At 41.0% G+C, this 22,359-nt stretch overlaps 1 protein-coding gene across 3 annotated transcripts in view; it reads right to left on the bottom strand.

Moving 5' to 3' along the window:
• Positions 1–6,477: 6,477 nt before the first annotated feature.
• Positions 6,478–22,359, bottom strand: part of lrch4 (leucine-rich repeats and calponin homology (CH) domain containing 4) — a 30,132-nt gene continuing 14,250 nt past the window's right edge. The window contains exons 3-20 of one of the 3 annotated variants that reach the window (XM_029257299.1): positions 21,492–21,621; positions 21,072–21,177; positions 20,741–20,877; positions 20,443–20,552; positions 20,143–20,242; positions 19,888–19,990; positions 19,170–19,264; positions 18,024–18,073; positions 16,746–16,895; positions 15,284–15,352; positions 14,977–15,031; positions 14,645–14,714; positions 13,962–14,063; positions 13,074–13,171; positions 12,812–12,949; positions 12,006–12,083; positions 6,923–7,119; positions 6,479–6,675 (exon numbers count right to left, since the gene is read on the bottom strand). In XM_029257299.1, coding sequence (XP_029113132.1) covers positions 6,925–7,119; positions 12,006–12,083; positions 12,812–12,949; positions 13,074–13,171; positions 13,962–14,063; positions 14,645–14,714; positions 14,977–15,031; positions 15,284–15,352; positions 16,746–16,895; positions 18,024–18,073; positions 19,170–19,264; positions 19,888–19,990; positions 20,143–20,242; positions 20,443–20,552; positions 20,741–20,877; positions 21,072–21,177; positions 21,492–21,621 — 1,786 coding nt within the window. In that variant the 3' untranslated portion in view covers positions 6,479–6,675; positions 6,923–6,924. Of the gene's footprint in view, positions 7,120–9,466; positions 10,812–12,005; positions 12,084–12,811; positions 12,950–13,073; positions 13,172–13,961; positions 14,064–14,644; positions 14,715–14,976; positions 15,032–15,283; positions 15,353–16,745; positions 16,896–18,023; positions 18,074–19,169; positions 19,265–19,887; positions 19,991–20,142; positions 20,243–20,442; positions 20,553–20,740; positions 20,878–21,071; positions 21,178–21,491; positions 21,622–22,359 lie in introns of those variants that run through there. The other 2 variants (XM_029257297.1, XM_018742585.2) reach the window with 2 other exon arrangements.

The following is a 22,359-nucleotide window of genomic DNA, read 5'->3' as shown; positions in this document are numbered from 1 at the left end:
CCAGAGATGTTTTCCCCTTGCGCTGGGTCCGACATCTCAAACTTTTTTTCTCTTCTTAAATTTTCTTTCAATTTTTATAATAACATTTATAAAGGTAAGACATGATGCATTGCGGGGCTCCTCGCGGAACTGTTCACTATATTTGGCCACGTCGCTCCGAGTCATAGTCACATCATGTCGCAAACACGGCTTTCTTTTTTTCTTTCTTTCTTTCTTTCTTTCTTTCACCTAATTTTACGATCTGTTGTTAGTTTATTTACGCTGGGGTGGTTGGGGACTGTTTCTGGATAAATGGGGTGTGTCGTACTGTAACTTTTTTCTCTCAGTCATTGTGTTCTGTGAAAGTTAAATTATTAATAAATACGAGAGCACAGCGCAGGAGTGCGGGGGGGAGAGAAAGGAGGGGGAGGGCCCCCCCCCCCCGGAGGTCCCCCCCCCCAGCAGCGCCGCCGACTCCTGCTATTTAAAGCCCAATTACCCGGAGCGCCACTAATCCGTGCGCTGCCACACAGAGCACGTCGAACCCGCGACCGAGACCGAGACGCCACACACTCACACAGTCAGTGGGCGAGAGACTCGCAGACCGAAGAAGTGCGGAGCTCAGGAGCCTCTCAGGGGTTCGAGCTCAGCCGACATCGTCTCACACAGACCGGCGGGGAGACGCCGCACCGCTTTTTCCCATCTACACACACGTACGTACAGATATATATATATATTTATCCATTTAGCTGAGGCTTTTCTCCGAAGCGAATTAGTACTGGGCAATTTTACTGGAAGAAAAGGGTAAGTACCTTGCTGAAGGGTAATTACAGCAGTAGTAGGTGAGATTCAAACCTACAACCTTAGTGAGAGGGCTGCAAGCGCTAAGCACTACACTGCCAGCTGCCCCCCTATCCGGGTTTTATAAATAAGTGCATTATTTATGAGGGGTGTTTATAACCCGCTGTGTGTGTGTGTAGTTTTTACACTCCAGTCTCTTACTTATGGTGGCGATTATAGGACTACTCTTAAAAACGGAGCATACAGGTCTGTTATATTTTATTTCTATCACAAAGGTTGTCTTTTTTGATTTAGGTACTTAACTCACAACTGATACTCCATAAGAACACCATGCTGGATGAATGGGTAAATCACTGTAAAGTTATCTAACATTGTAAGTCACCTTGATCGAAGCAGATACCTAAAAGGTTGTTGTATTCTAATGATAATAACAATAATAATTGCAACAACAACACCACAAAGTGAACATTAGGTGAAGTGTGAGGTATCCTTTGATGCTGAAATACAGTGTAACTGGCAACTTTGGGTTGCCCTGACTGTTACACGATGATTATCTAAATATACCATATTGCATATAGCTACACACACTGATTCTGTGGGGGAGAGGGGCACGGGGCCTGAAATATGTGAAACATCTGGACTTGTCGTAAGAACGTCTCCTGCTGATCACTGGTCTGACATTGAAGTCAAAGTGTGTTGCACAACTGCGCAAATCAATAGAATGAAAGGAATCTGCTAGACAGGTTATGCAGCCGAAGGTGTTTTCTGGAAGCAGCACCAGCACACTCCCTCTTTTGTACTCCTCTTACACACTCACTTCACTCATGCTGTGAAGGTCCCCCACAACAAACTCTGCGTGCGCGTTTGTAACCACGGAACTGCAGGGTCATGTTTGTCTGTGAAACACTAAGCAGTGACCTGCCAAAGGAGTTTCAGTGCAAAGTTATTTTGAGCTCGCCCTGTAAAATTACCAAGCATTACACAATCAGAGCCTCACCCGAGGCACGCACTCTTTCATACACAATGAGGAAGAGTTCTTAGACGCACGGGTGCAAGCTGCTCTCCGTGCCCTGCCGGGTGCTCAGATGCCTGACTGATCAGCCGAAGCACTTTCTTACCCAGGCACTTCCAGCAAACAAACACGAAAGTCAAGTTTGGCACATCTTCCTCACAGAGGAGTTTTAAACTACCCCACCCTAAAAAGCCACAAAAAGTGTAGTGTTTTTGCCCAGCCACCCTCATCCCTCCGGGTCTGGAGCCACACACGTGGTACATGCAGTGCTGGGGCACTCCACATGACACAGTACAGGGCAGCGAATAAGTGAAATGTTTCTGGAAGAAGCAGAGCACGCATGCAGTTACTCTAAGTGTGACACCGCAGCGTTGTGGCTCGTCTGTCCTCGTCGGTACCCTTACCCAGCCCTTTCTTAGACATCGAGAGCTTCACTTGTGGGCCGCATCCCATGGCCGGAGAGCAGAAACGACCAGACGACAGGCCTTTCACCGTGCTTCTCCCCGAGGTTTTGTGTGGATCTTGACGCTCTCAGGTTGTCACCCTGCATGTGGAAATGCTGTCAGAAACGGAAGGGAAGGGCAGCACCAGGTCTGTTCATCTCCCAGAAACACGACTTCATGCACTGAGTGATCATGCAGGAGATTGGTCTGACAGTAGGGACTACATTGGTGGTGATCCTTGGCTTTATGCTGCTGACTTTAATATGAGATATTTTTAACTGTACAGTTACACACCTTATAGTGGCAAAACGAAATGTGTAAGAGGAACAGGACAGGATTAAACAGCACGTTCCTCTTTTCCTGAACAGGGTGATCAGCAGTTACAGATAGTTCTTTTACTCCTCCAAACATTTTCAGCACCAGCCAAAAAATTGAGTACGTTTGCTGGAAACGATTTCTTTCCCCAACGTTCATCATTAAGTTGACAAATTTGATCAGGAAAACAACAGCATTGCCTTACCAGCGCTGCAGCATGAAATGCAAGACCCTTGTCGGTTGCTTTTCTGTCACTCTTCTCTCCACTTCGTCTCATGCAGGTGTTGCCCAGATGTCCTCACACTTTTCACTGGTACTGCATAAGACTTAACGTTTGTTGCAGAACTGAAATAACACTTTGGGGAGGGAGTTATTCACAGAGGAAATAATGGTAACACATTTAGTCCAGAAGTTAGTTAGTTTGGACGGTTTGTGTAATACATGAGTGATTTAAAGTGTGCCTTGATAAAGCACATGGTCCATACTTGGCAAGGTGACCTTGTTATTAGCACGTGGCCTTTGTAATTCTACCGATTACCTGCAAACTACTGACGTGCAGCAGGATTAGAGACACAGTTAAATGGCCGTCGTTCTGCTCCGCATGTCACTGAAGCAGGGATTAACACGACATTGAAGTGTTTGTTCCAGAGATTGTCTGGCTAATTCTAATACACTTAGTCTGCGGCGAGACAGATTTGAATAACCACTGGCATGTGGGACCATGACATGGAAAGTAATGTGAACATGTCAGTCATTATTGACTGTGCTCTGTCAACAATTTCAAAAAGTCCTAGAGACATAATATATTGAGTTGGCTCTATCTGTGGTTTATTCATTGCTAACTTGCCACTGTTTCATTGTGATAAAATAGAGAAAAATTATGTTAAATGTTAATTCTGTTAAATGTTCTGACCAACATGTAATTTATCTTTCTGAGACTCGATTAAAAAAAAGATTGAGTAACAGTATAAGTAGTGTATCTAGCAGTGTAAGTCACCTTGGTGAATAAGGTGTGTGGGCTCATAACACTACATAGTGTTTACTGGAAGTCGCTTTGGAGAAAAGCGTCTGCTAAATAAGCGTAAATGTTAAATGACTTAAAGGACTCAAAGCAAATTACACAAATCTCTATGATCACCTAATTATATCATTTTATAAAAAGGAAAGAATGGCAGCAATATTTGTCTGCCAGTAGGATTATGGAGGACGGTATGGTGGTGCAGCAAATAATGCTGCTGCCTCCAAGCAGTTGGTTGGATGGTACGAGAGAACATGGGTTTGATCCCCATTCGGCCTGTGTGGAGTTTGCATGTTTTCCTGTGTCCATTCCCTGGTTTCTTCCCAAAGTTCATGCACTCGCACCCTACGCTAAATTGCCAGTGGCGTGTGAGTGTGTGGCTAACTTTCAATAAACTGGAATCCCATCCAGGGAGGTCCCTGCTCTGCCTCATGCCAAAATTTTCTGTGATGGGCTCTGGTTCACTGTGACCCTGATCAGGACAAGCAGTCTTCTGAATTAGTACTGTGGACAACAAAACTTTAATCTCCAAAATATAAACTCATGCATTTACATTTATTCGTTTCTCCAAAGCGACGTACATCTCAGAGAACAATACAAAAAGTGCATTTCATCAACAGAAGGAATTTTTGTACTTTATCCTTCAACAGTACCTTGATTCATTATTTATATCCATCAACTGGCCACACTTTACATTTTATAGATAACAAAATCCTTCGGCCACCAGTTTGTTTTGTGATAAGTGACAATGCATTTCATTTACATTTTTGGCACCTTGTGGCACTTCTCTCTGCAGCCTCTCCTTCACCCATGGGTGTGAAAGTGCTCCACTGTTTCCCCTGGTACAGACGCTGCAAAGACAGGAGTAAGAGCAGGCAGTGCCCACCTGAGGCAGGTAATTTCACACAATGGTGGGAGTCATTTTTTGCAGGGGAAGAGTCAAAATGAACATCATGTAATTTATCTTTCGGAGACTCGGTAAAAGATTTTTGAATGGATTTTTCAGGAAGTTGTCCAAGCTTCCATGCAAACCTGTGGCATTATTTAAAAAAAATACAATATCCTGTATGAGGCGCATCAGGACTCCGCATTAGCATGTAAAAGTTTAGGAAGTACTAGAGTGGACATAAGTGAATGTCAGAGAAGCTGGTATATACAGTAGATAGTGTAAGAACTAAATTATACATGACCTGGTGCAGTTGACTTACTGGCAAAAACCTTTTTGTCTTTATAAATCTGTACATACATGACAATTTAAGGTTTAATAAAACATCCTTGGAATTTGGCTGACAGGCAGTAACATACTTGCAATGTGCATATTACAAAGTGTGACATTTAATGAGTTCTCTGCCTCTACCCTTCCCCGCTGAATTGTGCTCACAGGGCCTCCTGAAGAGCAGAAGCCACGCCTCACATCCACAGCCTCATGGGGGAGCGAGAGCGAAGGTCACGGCACACATGGCTTCTACACCCACAAAGCCCGCGTCTCCTTCCGGCACCAAATGGACGGAAACCTCAGCGCCATCGATGCCACCTACTAGCTCCTGCACCTTTCTCTGAAACTCCAAGACATTTCTTTTCCGGATAGCTAACAGACACAGAAGCACAGGGTTCTCCAAAACCAAACAAGATGCATCCTAAATCAGATATTTCTGGTGAAACAATCACTGCGTCAGCATATTGGGCAAAAAAGGTCAGGAAAGTATGATTTGGATCTTCAGAGGAGAAACAGAAGAGGTATAAAATGGAGGTTACATAGAGCATTGTTTACTTTTACCAACAAGTGCATTTTCTCTTTTCAAGCATACTTGTCCTATTTTTATTACTTTTGATTTCAGTGTTGGTTTTATGAAAAGGTGTGCAATGCACTCACCTGCACTGGCTGCCTCTGCCTACAAATGCAGCAGAATGAGTGCTCTCACCAAAAGAGCTAGTTGGTTCTGATGCCCTGTGTCTGCACGCAGTTCAGCGATGCAAGGGTTAAAATGTAGCAGCTACGGCCAGAAGTCAGCATGGTCATATCGCAATAGCTATTGAAAAAGACTAGAAACTCTCCTGAAATCACCTTCTGCTGCAAGGGTTCACTTTATTTCAGTGAAGTTTCAGATTTAAAAATGTTTTGTCAGCCTTTGTTCTTAGGGTTATTAGCAGGCAAAGTGTTCTCTTTAAATGCTGTTTTTTTTTTTTTTTTTTTTTTTGTTTTTTCCATCCTGTTTTGAAATGAACTTGTTTAGGTAGGTGAGCAAGGGAAGAAGATAGGTCAACATTTTGACAAAAAAAAACCATGTGCGGAAACACTCATGCAAAACAATTAACAGCTTGGTTCCTTGCAAACTCTGTATGGACTTTTTGGACAGACTATACATTTTGATGAACAATCCGTTTTTTAAAATCACTTAAGAGTGTGCTTAGACAAAAAAGTATACAAAACAATTAATATTTATCTCACCTTTTGTCTCCCCCACGATTTCTACACTCTGCATGGAAACAATGACAGTGCACTGCTGCTTCATTTGAAGGGGATGCAATACATTTTTAAAGCTTGCCCATGTATCATACTGCAGATGTGACAAACTGAACTGATACATTTTGGCTTTCTCATATTATAAAAGTTCAATACTTAAGTGAAAACTGTCAAATTAAACTACCATATTACCATGAGACAAATGAGGAGCTGTAACTTCTGAACAGTACAAAGAAAGTTTCCAAAAAAGTTTTTAAAAAACTTTATAAAAGCAAAAGCTTTGGTCTTTCATTTTTTTTTTCCCTATTTTATATAAACATTGGTGCAAAATTTACTAACCAGTCCTTTTTATAAAAAAAAAAAAAAAAAAGGATTGTGAACAAGATGAATTCAAGTTCAACTCAGGAAAGACTCAGCAACTTTTTGCCTACATTACATGTTGGTCTCTGTTAAACAGCACATAGAAATCTTATCCCAAACAGCAGAAAAAGCAAGTCAAACTACATACAACCCAAATTAAGGAAAAAATATTTATTAATTTTTTAGAGACAGTGGTTTTATTTTGACAATGTTCTGTCATTCGATACAAGCTCACTGTTCCAGTCTCAGCAACAAAGGCAGCAGGACTTTCAGTCAACAGGAGCTGTGCATGAAGGTCAAGTGTTGGGCATCAGAGGTACAGCACCAAATACTCTATTATCCATGTAAAGTTTTACAGGTATTTACATCTTCCCAGGAAAAAACATTTTACTGACTAAGAACATCTGAGTCAGCTTTTAGCAGCTGAAGAGATTGCTGGTACAGGCCCTCCAGCCTTCTTGCTAAGTTGCATGATGAACACAAATACTGATAACCAATTAAGACAAAACCAAGACACTGACAAGTCACACCTTTAACCTTTTAGGATCTCATTCTGTGCCGAGCTGTTTGAGCTCTGATCAGTAGACTGGAGAGGCATGGTAGAAGAGTCCTGGCGAGAGGAGCGGCGGGGTCCTGCCACAGGCAGTTCTACCAGTGCCTGGATGGTCTGAGCGATTCGCGTTAGACCTTCATCTTCCAGGATGAGCTGGGAAGGACACAGACTCTCCTGGTGGGAGGACACAGGTGTTACTGTTACAATACACAGTGTCATTCACAACACAAAACGCATGCTTGTGTCAGACCACTAGGTGAACAAACAACATCCCTTTTGACTGGCCTTTGAGGTCAACACAAAGTGGTTCTTTGTAGGATGTCTTTCCTTTAGAAGAAAACTTTACTGCAACCTCAAAGTCAGTTTCTGTTGTTTCTTCAGCTGGATTCTTTGCCAGAGAGCAGAGTTTCCCCCAAAGGAACAGGTCCCACAGCAGATCGTGCACACACAACCTATGACATGCTCAACCCTGGCTCTTGGAGGCCAGTATCCACCAGGTTTTATCTTATACGTACAGCTTTTCAGGAAAGAACAAAACTCCTTCAATTAAGAAATTAATTTTAACTAAGGATTGCAGGAGTAAGAACTTCACAAGCTCAGTACTCAAAGTCTCTCTTCAAACTCTCCAATGGATTCCCTCTGATCTGAGTGAAGTAATCCTATGTAGTGGCTACTACACCAGCACTGGACTGTCCACATAAAGCACCCCTGCTAAAACCTCTAAGTGCAGCAGTGAAAACCATGGACCACTACAGTCCCTTGCTGTATCCTCTACACTCCTGACAGAGCGGGGGGAAGGGGGGAAAAAAAAAAATGAAAAGCTTCATTTGGCATTCAAGTCTCACCCTTGAAGCAAGGGTATTGCAATAGCCATACATTTCAGTGTCTTCAGCATGACCCACCCAAGTGCACCACCCAGTCAAAGTAACAAGACTAGCTAGGCATGTCTTCTGTGGTGTTTTTGCTTTTAAGATAAATGGGGACAAAACCTGGTGGATTGGTATGAAACACCTAACTATGATTAAGAATGAAGGATCTGGTGCTCAAATAAAAGAAGCTCCTCAAGAGACAAACTGCCATTAGTATCTCAGTTTTCTAGCAACTATTCAAACAGCCAAGCTCAAGGACCCCTCTAGCCCAGACAGAACACGGAGGAATCTGATGGAAGGAAGGCAGAACAATCAGAGGAAAAAGAGCAGAGGGTTAGTGTAGCAAGGCAGTGCACTGAAAGATACTACCCAGCATGCAGGTGAATACGATTCTGACGACAAGGTGCAGTAAGTGACTCACCTTCTCCACAGGGGGCCTTACTGCAATACCAACTTCATTATTAACTTTACTGGGTTTGAGAAGATATACAAACTATTCATTACAATATTTTTTACTCATCACAAAGAAAGAGCAGAAGGTGCTAAACTGAACAAACACTCAAAACCTGTCATTTCAGAAACACACAAAATAATAGTTATGAGACACTCAGCTGGGGAATTACCTTCACTCAGCAGTTTAGGGGCAACATATATCATTAGCTCTTAAAAGCAGAAATTAAAGCAGACAGCAAATTTTCAGACTGAAACACACATAAGACAACAATAACATGGTCAAGATCTTTTAATTTATTCTTTGCAGGAAAAGAAATATATAAACTCGGATATTTCAACTTCTCTTCACATACATAGGTATAATATAAATATTGCAAAATACAAGTTTTCTATAATTGCTTAATCTCATTGGAATTTGCTATAAAACAGTTTGTATATAATTGTGGATACTGGTGGTTGTGAAACTTGCTAGTTTTCTTTAGCCTATACTTCGATTGCGGATCCTTCCCACTGAATCCACACCAGTAGCCAATGTTACACTGATTTAATTGAACAATCACACAGAAAAAAAAACATTTAAATAATCCCTCGGGACAGCACCTTCTAAAAACCTAGTTAGAAACTGTACATTTTTCCATAAAAAAATTTGACCTTTCCCTTAGCAAGTTTTATCTGTCTAGAAGAGTCCTATTTCTCATTTTTGGGAGGTTTCTAAAGCTTCTACAGTATCCCAAAAATATACAGATAAAGATTATTTCTACCTATCTGGCCAAGACATTTCTTCAACTAGAGATGCTGTCGCTACAAAGTTATATTAAAAGATTAACCTTTTTAAAAGCTATCAGATGCAGCCTCTTGGCTACAGCCAGTATTACGGAAAGTCACAGCAGTTCCTGCAGGCCAGTGCTTCCCGTGGTCCCTTCAATGAGCTAAAAATGTCTGAAAAACTAACAAAAAGCCTTAAGAAGAACTCTACTGGGTCACACTAAATTGCTGGCCAAAGAGTGCATGCTTGATTTTAGAGTGTACTGGGCACCCACTCATTAACCAGTACAGTTATTCAGGTGATTTCTCCTAAAAAGTACTGTTTATGAAACAATACTTCAGAGGAAATCAGTGCGAGACAAACAATTAATGATGTTCATGCTGTGAGAATGACTAATGTGCACTGACTTTTAGTATTAACCCCACTAACCTAGTTTTTTTTTTTTTTTTAATGTCCTTCAGAACCTGAAAACACAGCACTGCCCAACAACATTCACCAAGGTGGGAAGGCTTCCAGAAATCTCCAGATCACTCACAGGGCCATCTCCAACAGTGTAAACCAGACAAAACAACAGATTTAAACCAGCAGGACTGCTTTTCTCTCCATAGCAAAATGAGAATGTTAACTGATTTACCCTGGATTTAGTAGGGAACAGAAGCAATAACAACAAAGATGAAAAATAAAATGTTTTTTCCCTGTTCACTGTAACAGTTTAATAGCATTAAATAAATAAAATAACTTAACTGTGCACATGATGCAAAAAAGTTCTTACAAGTTTGGAAATAATTCTGTACCTTCTAAAAACAATACACAGTGTTGAGGGAACTGAATTTGGACATTGCCCCCTGCTGTTAGCAGTTCGCATTAGAACGAGAGAACACTCGCGACAGCCAGTGATAGAAACCAGAGCAAGCAAACTGGGGCAGCATAAGCACACCAGCTTATCTGTTTTTCATAATTTAGTGTCGAACCTAACGTTTAACTATCAGTACATTATATTGTAAAAATACTTTTATGCACTTTTGACCCGCTGTACAAAACTACAGGCACTGCTAATTAAAAAAAAACACTTGAGTGATATTTACAATTTTGTGTGATACACCTAGAAGCCTGATGCTGCACTACAGAGATTTGGTGCAGAGCTATAAAATATTTCTTTCAACCATTTCTGAGAAGCATAAATTGGGAGTGTTAGCAGGGACACAGCAGCCTTTGAAATACAAATTCTACTTCACTATTTGTAACTAGCGGTATGGTATCAATAAACGGGCTAGCGACAACTGTACATGCACAGCATTTTGGGCCTATGAAAGGCAAAGTGTCCATCTCTCTGCACTGTTCTTGCCAACTGTAGTGCCTTGCAGCATTAGGCAACAGAGGCTGTATGAAGTCCACCCACCCTCAAATGATTCAATGAAGAGTTGACTCACAAACTGTATGAGAGTCACATGGCACATATCTACCTTATACGTTCATGATCACCCGCAGCACACATTTTTTATCCGCATGTTTATCCAAGAACATTCTAAACTAATTATGTGTATATTGTGTGAATCTGTAACATGTGTGTGCAAGTGCTATGCAGCTAGCTGGCAGTACAGCAAGTACAGCAGGCTCATGGCCAGGCAGTAGAAGAGCAGGAAGCCAGGCGAGATCAGTGAGGGCTCAGGAGGGGTGTCCCGATGCCCATCCTGGCCCACAATCACTAGGGTCTCCACGGTGTGCAGCACAGCAGGCAGGTTACAGTGCAACACGTCAGAGGATACACATACCTCCGCCTGTGATGGGGGGAGGAAAGAGAATGCAGGAGTGTAATGCATGAGGAAGAGCAAGTGTGAAGAACAAAATGAAGGCATTGTGGGGGCAGAAAGGCAGATTGAAGAGGAGAAATATTACAATAATGAGAATACAGAGTAGCAGGTAGAAGAATGGGAACATGTGGAACATAAGGAAGAAGAGCAGAGACAAAATAAAGGACACAGTGAGCGCCAAGCACAGAAACACAGCAACAAACAGGTCAAGTGACTGAAAATTATCTGTCACAAGAAATGGTCCAGGATCCTGTTTAAATTCCTGATGGGGGAAGAGGGTTTCCTCAAAAAACCTAACTGGTTTCCTGTCTTAAAAAGGACCATCAAATCATGAAATCACTAACTGAATGTGCAAGTCAGAGTTTAGTGTTTACAATAAGTTCTATGTCAGTAGGGAGAAAAGCATCTGCAAAATACACAGGTGTTCATTTTTGAAAACATTTATATTAGATCAATACTCATTTATTCATTCAAATTTGCTTGCACAAAATTACAATATCAGTTTCATTTGTAGTTTTACACGTCATTAATGACACTTTCAGATATGGTCACTTTCACCTGTAGAAGTCAATTACTCTGTATAAGCCAAAGGCATACTACAAAGACTTCAGTAAAATGAAATTCTAATAACTAGTGAATAAAATAATCATGAGCATGATGATATATAACAACTGCAATTTTAGGCTTTTGCTATTTGCTGACCATGATTTCAGTCATTGTGCTTTCCTAACATTTAACAAAGCTGGTTAAGCTGGGAAAGTTTTGTAGCTGGGAAACCTGCAACCCTCTGGTAACATGTTGCTGTAAATACTTGAATCCAATTTCACGTGTACGCTTTCTTAAATTTCTGAATTACTACAATCTCCTTTGTGTGTTCTGGTATATTACAGTATATGTTTACAGAAATGTTTAAGAGTCAAAACTGCACATTAAAAAGATACACCCCCAAAAAGTCAAATAATGAGGAAGACCACTTAAAATGACTGTTCATTACTGTCAAGAAACATCAAGGACTTGTATAAAAAGGGCACAATGTGGTGTAAAAGATGAACTAACACAGCAATACCGTCTCCTAGTCTGAAGTAATATAAATGATACTAATGGAGGGGGCACTGCCCATGCGACGGCAATGAAAATGGGTAGGTGGGAATGTGATGTTACCTCTGGGACCCCCAGCTTGCGGCAAGCGGCAAGGAAGTTCTCCACATTAAGGCGGCACTTGGCAGCACTCAGCTTCGGCTGCAGAGTTTATTCAGACAGAAAACATCAGAAGTGGCAGGGCTTTGTTCTGTCTTTTACAGAAACAGTAAATTGGTTCATACATTACAGAAAACATGTCTATATGTGACAACATATATAATATGACCATGAAAAAGACAGCTGATGTAGGATCTAACAAAGGGTCCTCAGCACCTAGAACTGAACAGTGGGCTGGACAGAGTCCTACAGTGTGGTTATTGTATTGAATTGAAGTAACATGCCCTGCTCTGAAAGGGCAATTATGGCACTGGGGCATGTGCAACATTGCAGAGATTTTAATCATGGGCACTGGGGAAAAAAGTCTACATCCCAGTTCTGCTGCACTAGTTTCAATACTACTCCTCAGGCAGCAACTAGGATTAAGAAAGGCTAAGCAACAAAGAGCTTTGCAAAAAATGTCCAAATCCAAAAAACTTCCCCCAAATGCATAAGGACATTGTCATGGTTACTTACTCATAGAATTTCATCAAATTCAGTGTTAGCAATAAGCTATCATTTTAAAACTACAACACTCCTGAAGGTCAGCCCTCAGTATCAAAATGTAGTCTTTAAACATTGTTGCACATGGGGTGTCCTTTACCTTCATGCTTCAATCTGCACATCTGTAAAAGGACCAGTTTGTCCGGGACAACAGCCCACACCGTAGAGATTGCCACCCACCCAGCACCTTCTCTGCCACTGAAGCTGTACCAACCAGGAAAACTCACCACTGCAGGGGAGGGGATGTGGATGATTGACACTGCACGTGGGCGGATGTGATTGGCTAGCTGGCAGAGGATTGTGCCATTGGAGAGAGCCTCTCCCAGGTCCTCTGGCAATGTTATCTTCAGACGGGACTCCAGAGTCTTAGAAAAAGGCCAGACCGTCAGTGGAGAGGGCAGTGCGCAGGGAGAGAGGTTACACTGTACATTCCACAGGGTGGAGAGAGTGACCTGTGACCCTTGCTTAAAGTGGAGATAAAGCGTTTACCTTGCGAAGCTGAATAACATCCTGGCGCTCCTCTCGGGGTGAGCGCAGCGAAGGCCTAGAGTCACTGTGACCAGAGTCTGTCAGACACTGGACCGAGCCTGGAAACACAGATACTTATGTCAAGCAGACAGGCACACAGTTGCAGATGTTACCATCTTCACATAAAAAGGAAAGAGGGACAATATCTTCCTTACACCTGACAATTACCTGAGAGTTATTTAGTGTTTAGTAGAAGTACTACGTCACTAAGGAGAAAACCATATACCAAATACATAGATGTACATTTTTGGAAACAGCAACATTTATATTAGGCCAATAAATCTGGTCTTGATTTCTCAACACATCTCACTTCAGACAGCAGAGGTCTGAAATTGCACTCAGTTGTCTGCACAAAATTACAGTTTCATTTGTAGTTTGTGTCAGTGATACTTCCTCAGATATGGTCACTTTCACCTATAAAAAAACTACTCTGTATAAGCAAATTGAGCAGATACACGACAAAGGTTCCTTGAAAAAGTTCTAATAACTACTAAAATGAGCATGATAATGATATAACTGCAATTTTAGGCTTTTGCTAGTTGCTGACCATGATTTCAGACATTGTGCTTTCCTACCATTTAGCAAAGCTCATTAAGTAGTTTTATAGCTCGGAAACCTGCAACCTTCTGGAAACATGTTGCTGTAAATACTTGAACGCAATTTCTCTTGAAAGCTTTCTTAAATTTCTGAATTACTACAATATCTTTACTTTGTGTGTTGCAGTATGACAAGTATTGTGGGTTGTAGCATTACCTGTTTACAGAAATGCTTAACAGTCAGAATTGCATGTTAAAAAGATAACCCCACAAAAATGGAAATAATGACAGAAAAACCATGATCTCCATGTACCTGAGGTCTTCACATTGCAGCGGGAAGTGGCACGGAACAAAAAGCTGCTGGGCTTCTGGGTTGTTCCTGTAGGGGAGGAGGCCTTTGGGGACACAGGTGCTTCTGACAAAAAAAGAAACAACGTTACCTTCAGTAATGCCTCCTCTAGGCTGCGGGAAAGTTTGAAACCATGTATACAGGTAGGTATGACAATCAACTTATTGCCTTGTTGAGAATCTGATAGCTAAACCTTGTTCTGTTCAAATTAATTTGGCAATTCTTTCAAATTAAGAGATTAGATTATGTACAGCACACTTTCTATTAAAAATAGTTTCATATAAGCAATTAGAAGGAAGGAAATATTTACTTTTCCAAGTAAACCAACTTAATCCCCTTCAATATAAACTATTTTTGAGTATGTGCATGCATGACAGAGGACAGCAGGGGGCAGTTGCGTGCTGCTCTTCAAGTGAGACTGATATTATGGATGATTGCTTTAATAGTGTCAAAACTAAGGAAGTGTTTATGCATAAAGAATAATAAACATAAAACACCACCACTGACAGCTTGCATTCCTGATTGAATTCTATGAAAAACAGGCAAACTTGGAAAAGGAAAGGTGTGATTAAAAAAATAGCCAGTAGTATTGGTCCAATGAAAACCAGTGGCAAGGTGAATGACGAGGGTGGATCTGGGAAAAGCACCTGGGCGGCTGGCAGAGCGCTGAAGTGCTTGGGACTGGAAGGAAGACATTTGATCTGCATTCTGCGCACTCTGTAAGATGAAAGAACAAGAAGAGATTAAGTACTACTCTATATATAAATATTGCAAACAGCTGTTCTCACAATTTTTATAAAATTAGGCCCATCTCCAGCCGTCTCGACTTTTGTCCTGCCACCGGATACGAGAGAGTGAGGCTGATGTTGCGGTCTTCATTGACAACAATGGACGAACAGCAATATAAATTAGGTTTGTTTTTCCACTTTGCTTTACATCCATACAGATAAACAAAGATGACAGATCTGTAGAGCCTTACAGCACATCTCTGCCTGATGCCACTGAAGGAAGACCCACTCTCTGGGGATCCACCACTAGAGGGAGATTGAAAACAGTCACTGGCCATAATGACAAGCAGCACAAAATTCAAACTTATGAGGAGACACCCAACAAACAAAAAATAAAACAAACAGTAATTGTGCAGACTGTGGTCTAAGATGAAAAGCACACAGAAACTAAGATGTAAATACAAAAGTTCAAAGAACTGACAGAGGTGTAGACAGGAAAACGGTGTCAAAGCTTACTTACATGCACATATGTACAGATAGAAATTTGCGAAGTGTTACCCTGTACTTCCTGTCTGTGCTGGCCCCGATGCCGCAAGGCTTCCTGTTTTTACTACTGGCTTCAGTAAACTGGCAGGATCCACAAAAACAAGAACGCAAACACAAATAAAAATGAGAATTCATTAAAACATTTAGCTTCAGCTGCAAGAACCCCTTGTTCACCTTAATTTGCATTACCATGAAGTTAAAATACCTGTCAATCATTGAGAATTAATTTAATAAGAAATTAAGCTATTACCAATTCTGAATTGGTAATCTACCACGGGTACGACATTCAGAATGATACAGGAAAATTAGTAGGGTGTTCTCCAGAAAGATCAATAGGCTAAATGAACACAGTCTACTGATGCATTGACTTGGACTAGAAAAGACTGGAGTGACAACAAAGTGAGTAAAATTAAGGTCAATGGACAAGAGAACCTGGGAAGGCAGACACTGCTAACCATCAACTGGCATTAGGTTTTTTCAAAGAAATTTAGAAGAAAAGAATTTGAGATCCTTTTCTAAAAAGCAAACTACAATGATTACTAAAATACTATTAGCTGAAACCTTTATCCCAGGTGACTTACAATAGTAGATAACCTACACAACTCTACAATCATTCACCTATCTATTCAGTAGATCATTACACACAAACATATGCTACAGGCAATTTAGATTCCCAAGTTCATCTGAAACACATGTCTTTGGACTTAAGGAAATCAGAGCACCCAGAGGAAAACCATGAAAATACAAGGAGAGCATGCAAACACCACGCAGACCAAACTGGAGTCGAACCTATGTTTGAACACAGCCGAGGAGCTGTGAGGTACCAGCATGACCCACTGCACTATGGTAAACAGTGGGAAGTGAATGGTTATAAGTAACGCTGACTGGACAAAATAACTTAACCATCTACACAAAGGAACAGTCACTCCCACATATGTACTTTCAGTTTACAAAAATACTGAGTATAATTACATAAAGCACACTACCATCTTTGACATAGGCTGTAAGTCTCCAGATCAAGTCAGGTATTATGTTACATGTCCCTCTGTATAAGCTATAGCAGACCTGGAGGCACAGGTCATTTACCTAGCCAAATAAAGCAAGACTTTGGTTAGGTGACCAGGGCTTGAGACAGACTGCTAAGAGGGTATAGGCTACCTGCACTTAGTGCATTACACCACTGGTTAAGTGTCTGGGACACTGGGGCTGCCAGATAAGGCCATGAGGTGCATAAAGCAGGCCAGAGAACACTGTAGTCCGCTGTGTGCTATGCAAGGCAACTAGTCATGCAAGGCAACTAGTCAGCATTCATATATCTGGTCTGAAAAGCAGTTCACTCTAGTGTCTGTTATGATGAGCTCTTTAGCCCAATACTAACATCACTCCAGAAATTCAATACAGTAACAGCAAATTTAGTACAATGTCATTTGAAAAGCTACCATTAGAGAGAGATCCTTTTCCCCTCCTGACTGACCTGTTTTCCCTGGCTTTCTCCCTTTGCTGCTGCGCTCGCTCCCTTTCCTGCCAGATCTGAAGGGTGCCAGGACGCCGACGCTCTTCTGGGGATTGGGTGGAGGGGGTAGGGGACACACCCATCTCCACTACAGCTCCACTCACACCCGAGCTGGTAGGTAGAAATCATGTACAGAGAGGTGTTCAAGCCGGCCTTTTTAACCGAAGGGTGAGAGGAGGAATGTTTTTCACAGGGTATTTTCAACCCAGAGTCAACTGACACTGGTAGAAAAAAGCCAAATACTCAAATATAAAATGAATAGGGACAGATTCACTACTGAGTTTTTCACACAACATCTGAAGAGTTGGCATAACAACTTGGTAAATTGTCTTTGACACAGTGGGTACTGACAGTGGGCAGAACTTCTTGTAATGCCTAGCTTTGGCTCAATTTCCACTAGAGCTATACAATTTCATATGTAATTTGCAATTGTATTTTCTGTATAACACTAAAGCCTGAAATTAAATACTTTAAACATTTTCCTCTTGAGATCAGGCCATGTGCACTCTGCAGGTAAGCAGTTAGATATTGTCTGAGTATGTGTCATTCAATTAACTATTCTGTAAGGTCACTCCACATTTTAGGTATAGTGATTTTAGCAGTTGTGTAAGTTATGCCATCTAAACTATAAAAACCTTTAGGCATGTTAAGGACATCAGATATCCTGTTTCTAGGATACAAATGGCATGCTATACAGTGTCTTTAATGATGGATTGTTTAATACTCAGCAAGACAAACGATAATTTAACCTGCAGTAGTTTCATGGAAAAATACAACAGAAGTTCAAGTTCACACTGCCAAGTTAAATAAGGTATGAAAGGCACCTTCCAGCATATTGACTTTTCCCAGCTTGTAACAATCACAGACACTTTATGAAAGAAAGGAGGGATGGAGAAAAAAGGAAAAAGAATTCCAAAAGCTCGCTGCAGTGTTATATTCTCCGGCAATCACTAACCAAACTGTTAATGAAACAGTCACAGAAGCTACAGTTCTCTGAAAAATAAACATTTTTTTTTTCCCCCCCCAAAACACTGAAAAATGTGTGCATGTGCAAGGAACAGATACTCAGTCCAGTGCGACTTGATGCACGCAGCCTTTATACTTTTTTCCATTAATGTTTGTATACACTCAAACATGTGTACTTGTGCGTACATAAAAAAAGAGGGGGGGGAGGGGAAAGGGAGGGAAAAAAAAAAAAAAAAAAAAAAAAAAAAAAAAAAAAAAAAAAAAAAAACTTACCGGATGTTCGCAGATGAATCCGAAATGGAAGCAAATGCTTCAATCTTCTCCTGACCGGAAGAAAATTTGTAGATCATAGTAGTAAAAGATCTTGCCAGAAACAGAACCCCGAAGGCCCTACTGCAGGAATGGCTGAACCATTTCAGAAAGTTCTTTAAAAGCATCCCTATCAGCAGAGCTGCAGTAATTTATCAGATTAGACCTAGGAACGACAAGAGGCACTTCTGGTCTTAGTTCTACATTAGTACATTTCTAATAGAAACTAACACTTGGGTCTGTGCAATTGTGTAGAATTTTTAGTACCTTGTGCATACAGGCTTCCCTTTTATTACAGAAGCTCCTGTGAGAATTTGAACTTTCAGACAAGAGTCATTTGAAGTGTAATGTTCACATAATAAGCTGTCACACAAGAAATATCTTCCAAAACTGTCAAAACAAAATATGTGCCATGGTGATGTGGAGCACCCCACAAGGCAAACAAATCTCTGCCTTTAACTATGTTCGCAGCTGGACAATTTTTGCTGGAGGAATTCAGTAAGAATACTATAGTAGAGTTCAGTGTTAAACCTGGGCCTTACAATTGTAAGGCTACCTGTACTACCTGTTGCCCCAGCTGTAATAATATTGATTTTATATAACACTTTTAAAAGCAGTTCTGATATTCTGGGCTTATTTTTGAGCTAGATTTTCATTTGCTAGAAATTTGCAGGGTTGATGGAAAAAAATTGGTAAAACACTTATAGCTCAGAAATGCACTGATTATCTTTCCCCATTTAAATGAATGATGAGTTGAGAGAATTCTCTAAGAGCAGACCTTCAGGAATGAATTACTCTTGTATTGTAAGAGAAGCCTATATGTAATCTTCATATTTCAGTACCTCTGCGAGAGTATAATGAATACAAAAGGAAATTGGTATGTGTGAGCTGTCTGCGCAAAAATATGTCATTATGTCACCTAACAAAACCTTATGTTTACTATAAGTAAATGATAAATTTTTTATAGAATTGTTGGGACATTTGATAGAACACTTACAGAAAAAATTGCAATCATCTTCAATCTTTGAGTGTTTACATGCGAGTGTGTCGGTAAATATGTGGGTTACGGTGTAAGTTTGTCGTCGATAGTATGAACATGTTCCCCCCCACCTGTGAAGAGACAGCTGAGAAGAAGCTGGGAGGCTTGGTCTCCTCCTCTGTTCTGCTGCGGTCAGTAAAATCCACCGACCCCACCACACCATTCACTGTCAGGGTCACACAAGGGGGGGGGGGGGATTCATGACCTCAAACTGGGCTCTTCTACCTCAGTGCCAAGACTGATTTTAAGATTCCCAGTTTTGATTATGTCCTACAGTTAGAACATACCATTTAGTCATAGAATGTTATGTGTCAGATATTGCATATATTAAAGACATACTGTAGAAATAACAAGGCCATTCCTTAAGTCATTTCTGCATATAGCCATTAGACTCTGCAGAGTCCTCAAGCTCTTTGGGTAGTGACCTCTTAACAGCTTCCTCCCCATTTTTCAAAACATAATTTAAAAAAAAATTTGCTCATCTGTTTGCTGTGTGATTTTAGTCCGCACTCTTTGCCCAGCTTCTGTGTCACTACAGTGTGCCACTAACTTTTTGACCCCCATCATCTCACTAACCTTCATTAGCCCTGTTATTGTATGTGTTGTGCTGCTGTAACCACATGTAATTTCCCTCTGGATTTTTTTCATTAATTTAAAGCCTTAGCACAATATAATTTCAATAAATGTCTGTGAGCATATGTGGATAAAATCAAGAACAATATATTTTATGCTAACATTCCTGGCCTCCAACTTTTTCAATGACCTACTCGACCACATGAAGTTGCTTACCTCTTTCTGACATCGAGTCTTTTTCTCCCTCCTCCTGCAGGTTTCTCTGATCCTTTGAAATCTCTGCCATCTTCAGGGACAGCTCAGAAAAGTCATCTGCAGACTGGGCGGGGACAGACAAGCTCAGAACGCAATCAAATCACTAACTTCATGGAAACCCAAGATGGTGGTCCAGGTTTCAGAGTGAGATAAGCCAACTGCTTATCATATATAAGTCTAACAGGAAGTGTGCTCTTTTTAAGTATTTGCCCAAACCTCATTCCCTGACCACCGTTTGCTGCCGCTGTCCACACTGTTGAATCCAGAGTCTAAACCTCCATACTGTCGTCCTGAAAAGAGTTCCTGGTCTGAAAGACTGTAAAGAAGAATCAAGACTTGTATATGAGGATTTACAAACACAAAACTCTGTTCCTACAAGGTGTCCATGTGACAAGTTTTCAGTTCTCTTAGATCCTATCACAACTTGCAAGTTCTGTTTCTAGTGTTTTTTGTATCTCCACTATCCCCTCCTTCCTGACCTTGTGCTTCATCAAATGCTTTCCCTCACATACTCACCAGCTGTTAAAGCCTGTGGGTCTCAAGGCCCTTTCCAGTGCCTCCTGTGTTGTCTTGCAGGCCTCAATATTCAGGAACTTGAAGATGTGAAATTTGCCCTTTGAACAGATCTTTGAAGGACAGAGAACTCCAGTTTTACCATTTTTTTTTTTAAACTGGTCTTAAAATATGGTAGTACATGTCAGTTAACAAGGGTCTCTTTTGCCCTCACAAACAACTGAAGCTGTGTAAAATGCTAAACTGTATATGCTTCTCCCACATCTTCTTGCCCATAAATTTACACTGAGTGCCCTCTAACCTGTGCTGGTGGAGACAGCAAGGGATTGTTGTCAAGAGTGATGGTCTGAAGGTGCCGCAGGTGCCTGTAGCACACAGGAACCCTAGACACACGGTTGCAGGACACATCCAGTCGAACCAGTGGCAGTTCTGATAGTTCTGGGGAAAGGACAGAGGAAAAAAGGGATAAGAATGAACTGTATTAGTAAAGATTCCTATAATTGTCCAACTATCCAATGTTGCAGTGCTCAAGCAATAATTCAGCACTTACCTTCTATCCCAGTCTCTGAAGCACACGTTCCAAGAACTGAGCCATTTCTCCCTAGAACAACCCCTATTGGTCTGAGCCTTACCCTCAGGAAGTGTTGTGAGCTGGTTCCTCCGGAGGTTGAGGTCCCGTAGAGCCTCCAGCTGCCCCACTTCCACTGGTAAGCCTTGAAGTTCATTACAGCTCACATCCTAAAATGTACAAGGGGGAAAGAAAAGCAAACAGTAAGGAAATTTTAAAAAGAACCAAGAAAAGAGTATCAGGAGGAGCAAAGTGGGGGATGGAGTGAGTGTCAAAAATGTAAGAACAACTACAGAAATGGTCCAAAAGGAATGAAAATACTGGAAACGATAAGTCAAACACTGCCATTTCTCTATACGTTAACCATGAATCTATTTACACCCCGACAAAGCATAGACTTATAAAACAAGAGGGTGTGAGAAGAGGAGGTTGTAAAAGGACAGCAGGGGTGTCGGTGTTTTTGCAGGAGTGAGGCAGGACATACCAGTTGGCGGAGGTGAGCGAGCTTGTTTATTGCAGATGGCAAGGCTGACAGTTTGTTGTTGCTCACAATGAGCACTCGTAGCAGGGGCAGCTGGCACACAGCAATGGGCAGGCAGGACAACTGGTTACGGCTGGGGAAATGGGCCGTAGATTAATTGGTTAGCACTCCGCTTGGAGTAGAAAGTGCAGTTATTTAGCTAAAACAAAAAACACACACAGCGATATCTGCTGATGTAACGTTTTTACTGCTCTGTCAAAGCCAAACCCGCATAACCTGTCTACATGTTTAATTCTTACCAAAAGACATACAGCTACTAAAGTAGTGAACAACATGTTTCTTCCATTTGACTAGTGCAAAGTATTCCTATTTTTGCCCTGTTAAAGGGCTGCTTACAAAACAGAACATGTTATACCTAACCAAATACTACATAAATAAAACCAGTGACTGTCTAGCTGTCAAATTAAGAGTTGGCAATGACATACTTTGCACTCCTCACTGTCATAAATGGAATGCTGTAGAATATTTTCATATTTATTGTCCTTCACCTCCCAGTCTCTTTGATGACTGTGTGCAAAATGAAAGCTTAGAGAACCCAAAATAAATGCTTAAAGGTTATCAATCTTTTCATACATAGCTCCTGCTATGTATGAATAGTCTGTTAGAGTAGGGCTGAAATTTGATGAACAGCTGCAGACTTCAAAAAAAAAAAAAAACAAATGAGTCACACAACTCAACATACTCCTTCATTCCAGATGAATACCACTGGTGTTTGTACATATAAATTGCCTTCATTTCCATACTTAAGTTCAGGATTTAAACAGAAAGTTTTGTAGGTCTAGTGGTGGCAGGGATATATGCACATATATAT

This window comes from Scleropages formosus, chromosome 13 (assembly GCF_900964775.1).
Source record: "Scleropages formosus chromosome 13, fSclFor1.1, whole genome shotgun sequence".
Taxonomy (NCBI): Eukaryota; Metazoa; Chordata; class Actinopteri; order Osteoglossiformes; family Osteoglossidae; genus Scleropages; species Scleropages formosus.
The sequence above is the reverse complement of the archived record's forward strand: the minus strand, read 5'-3'. Positions and strand labels throughout refer to the sequence as shown.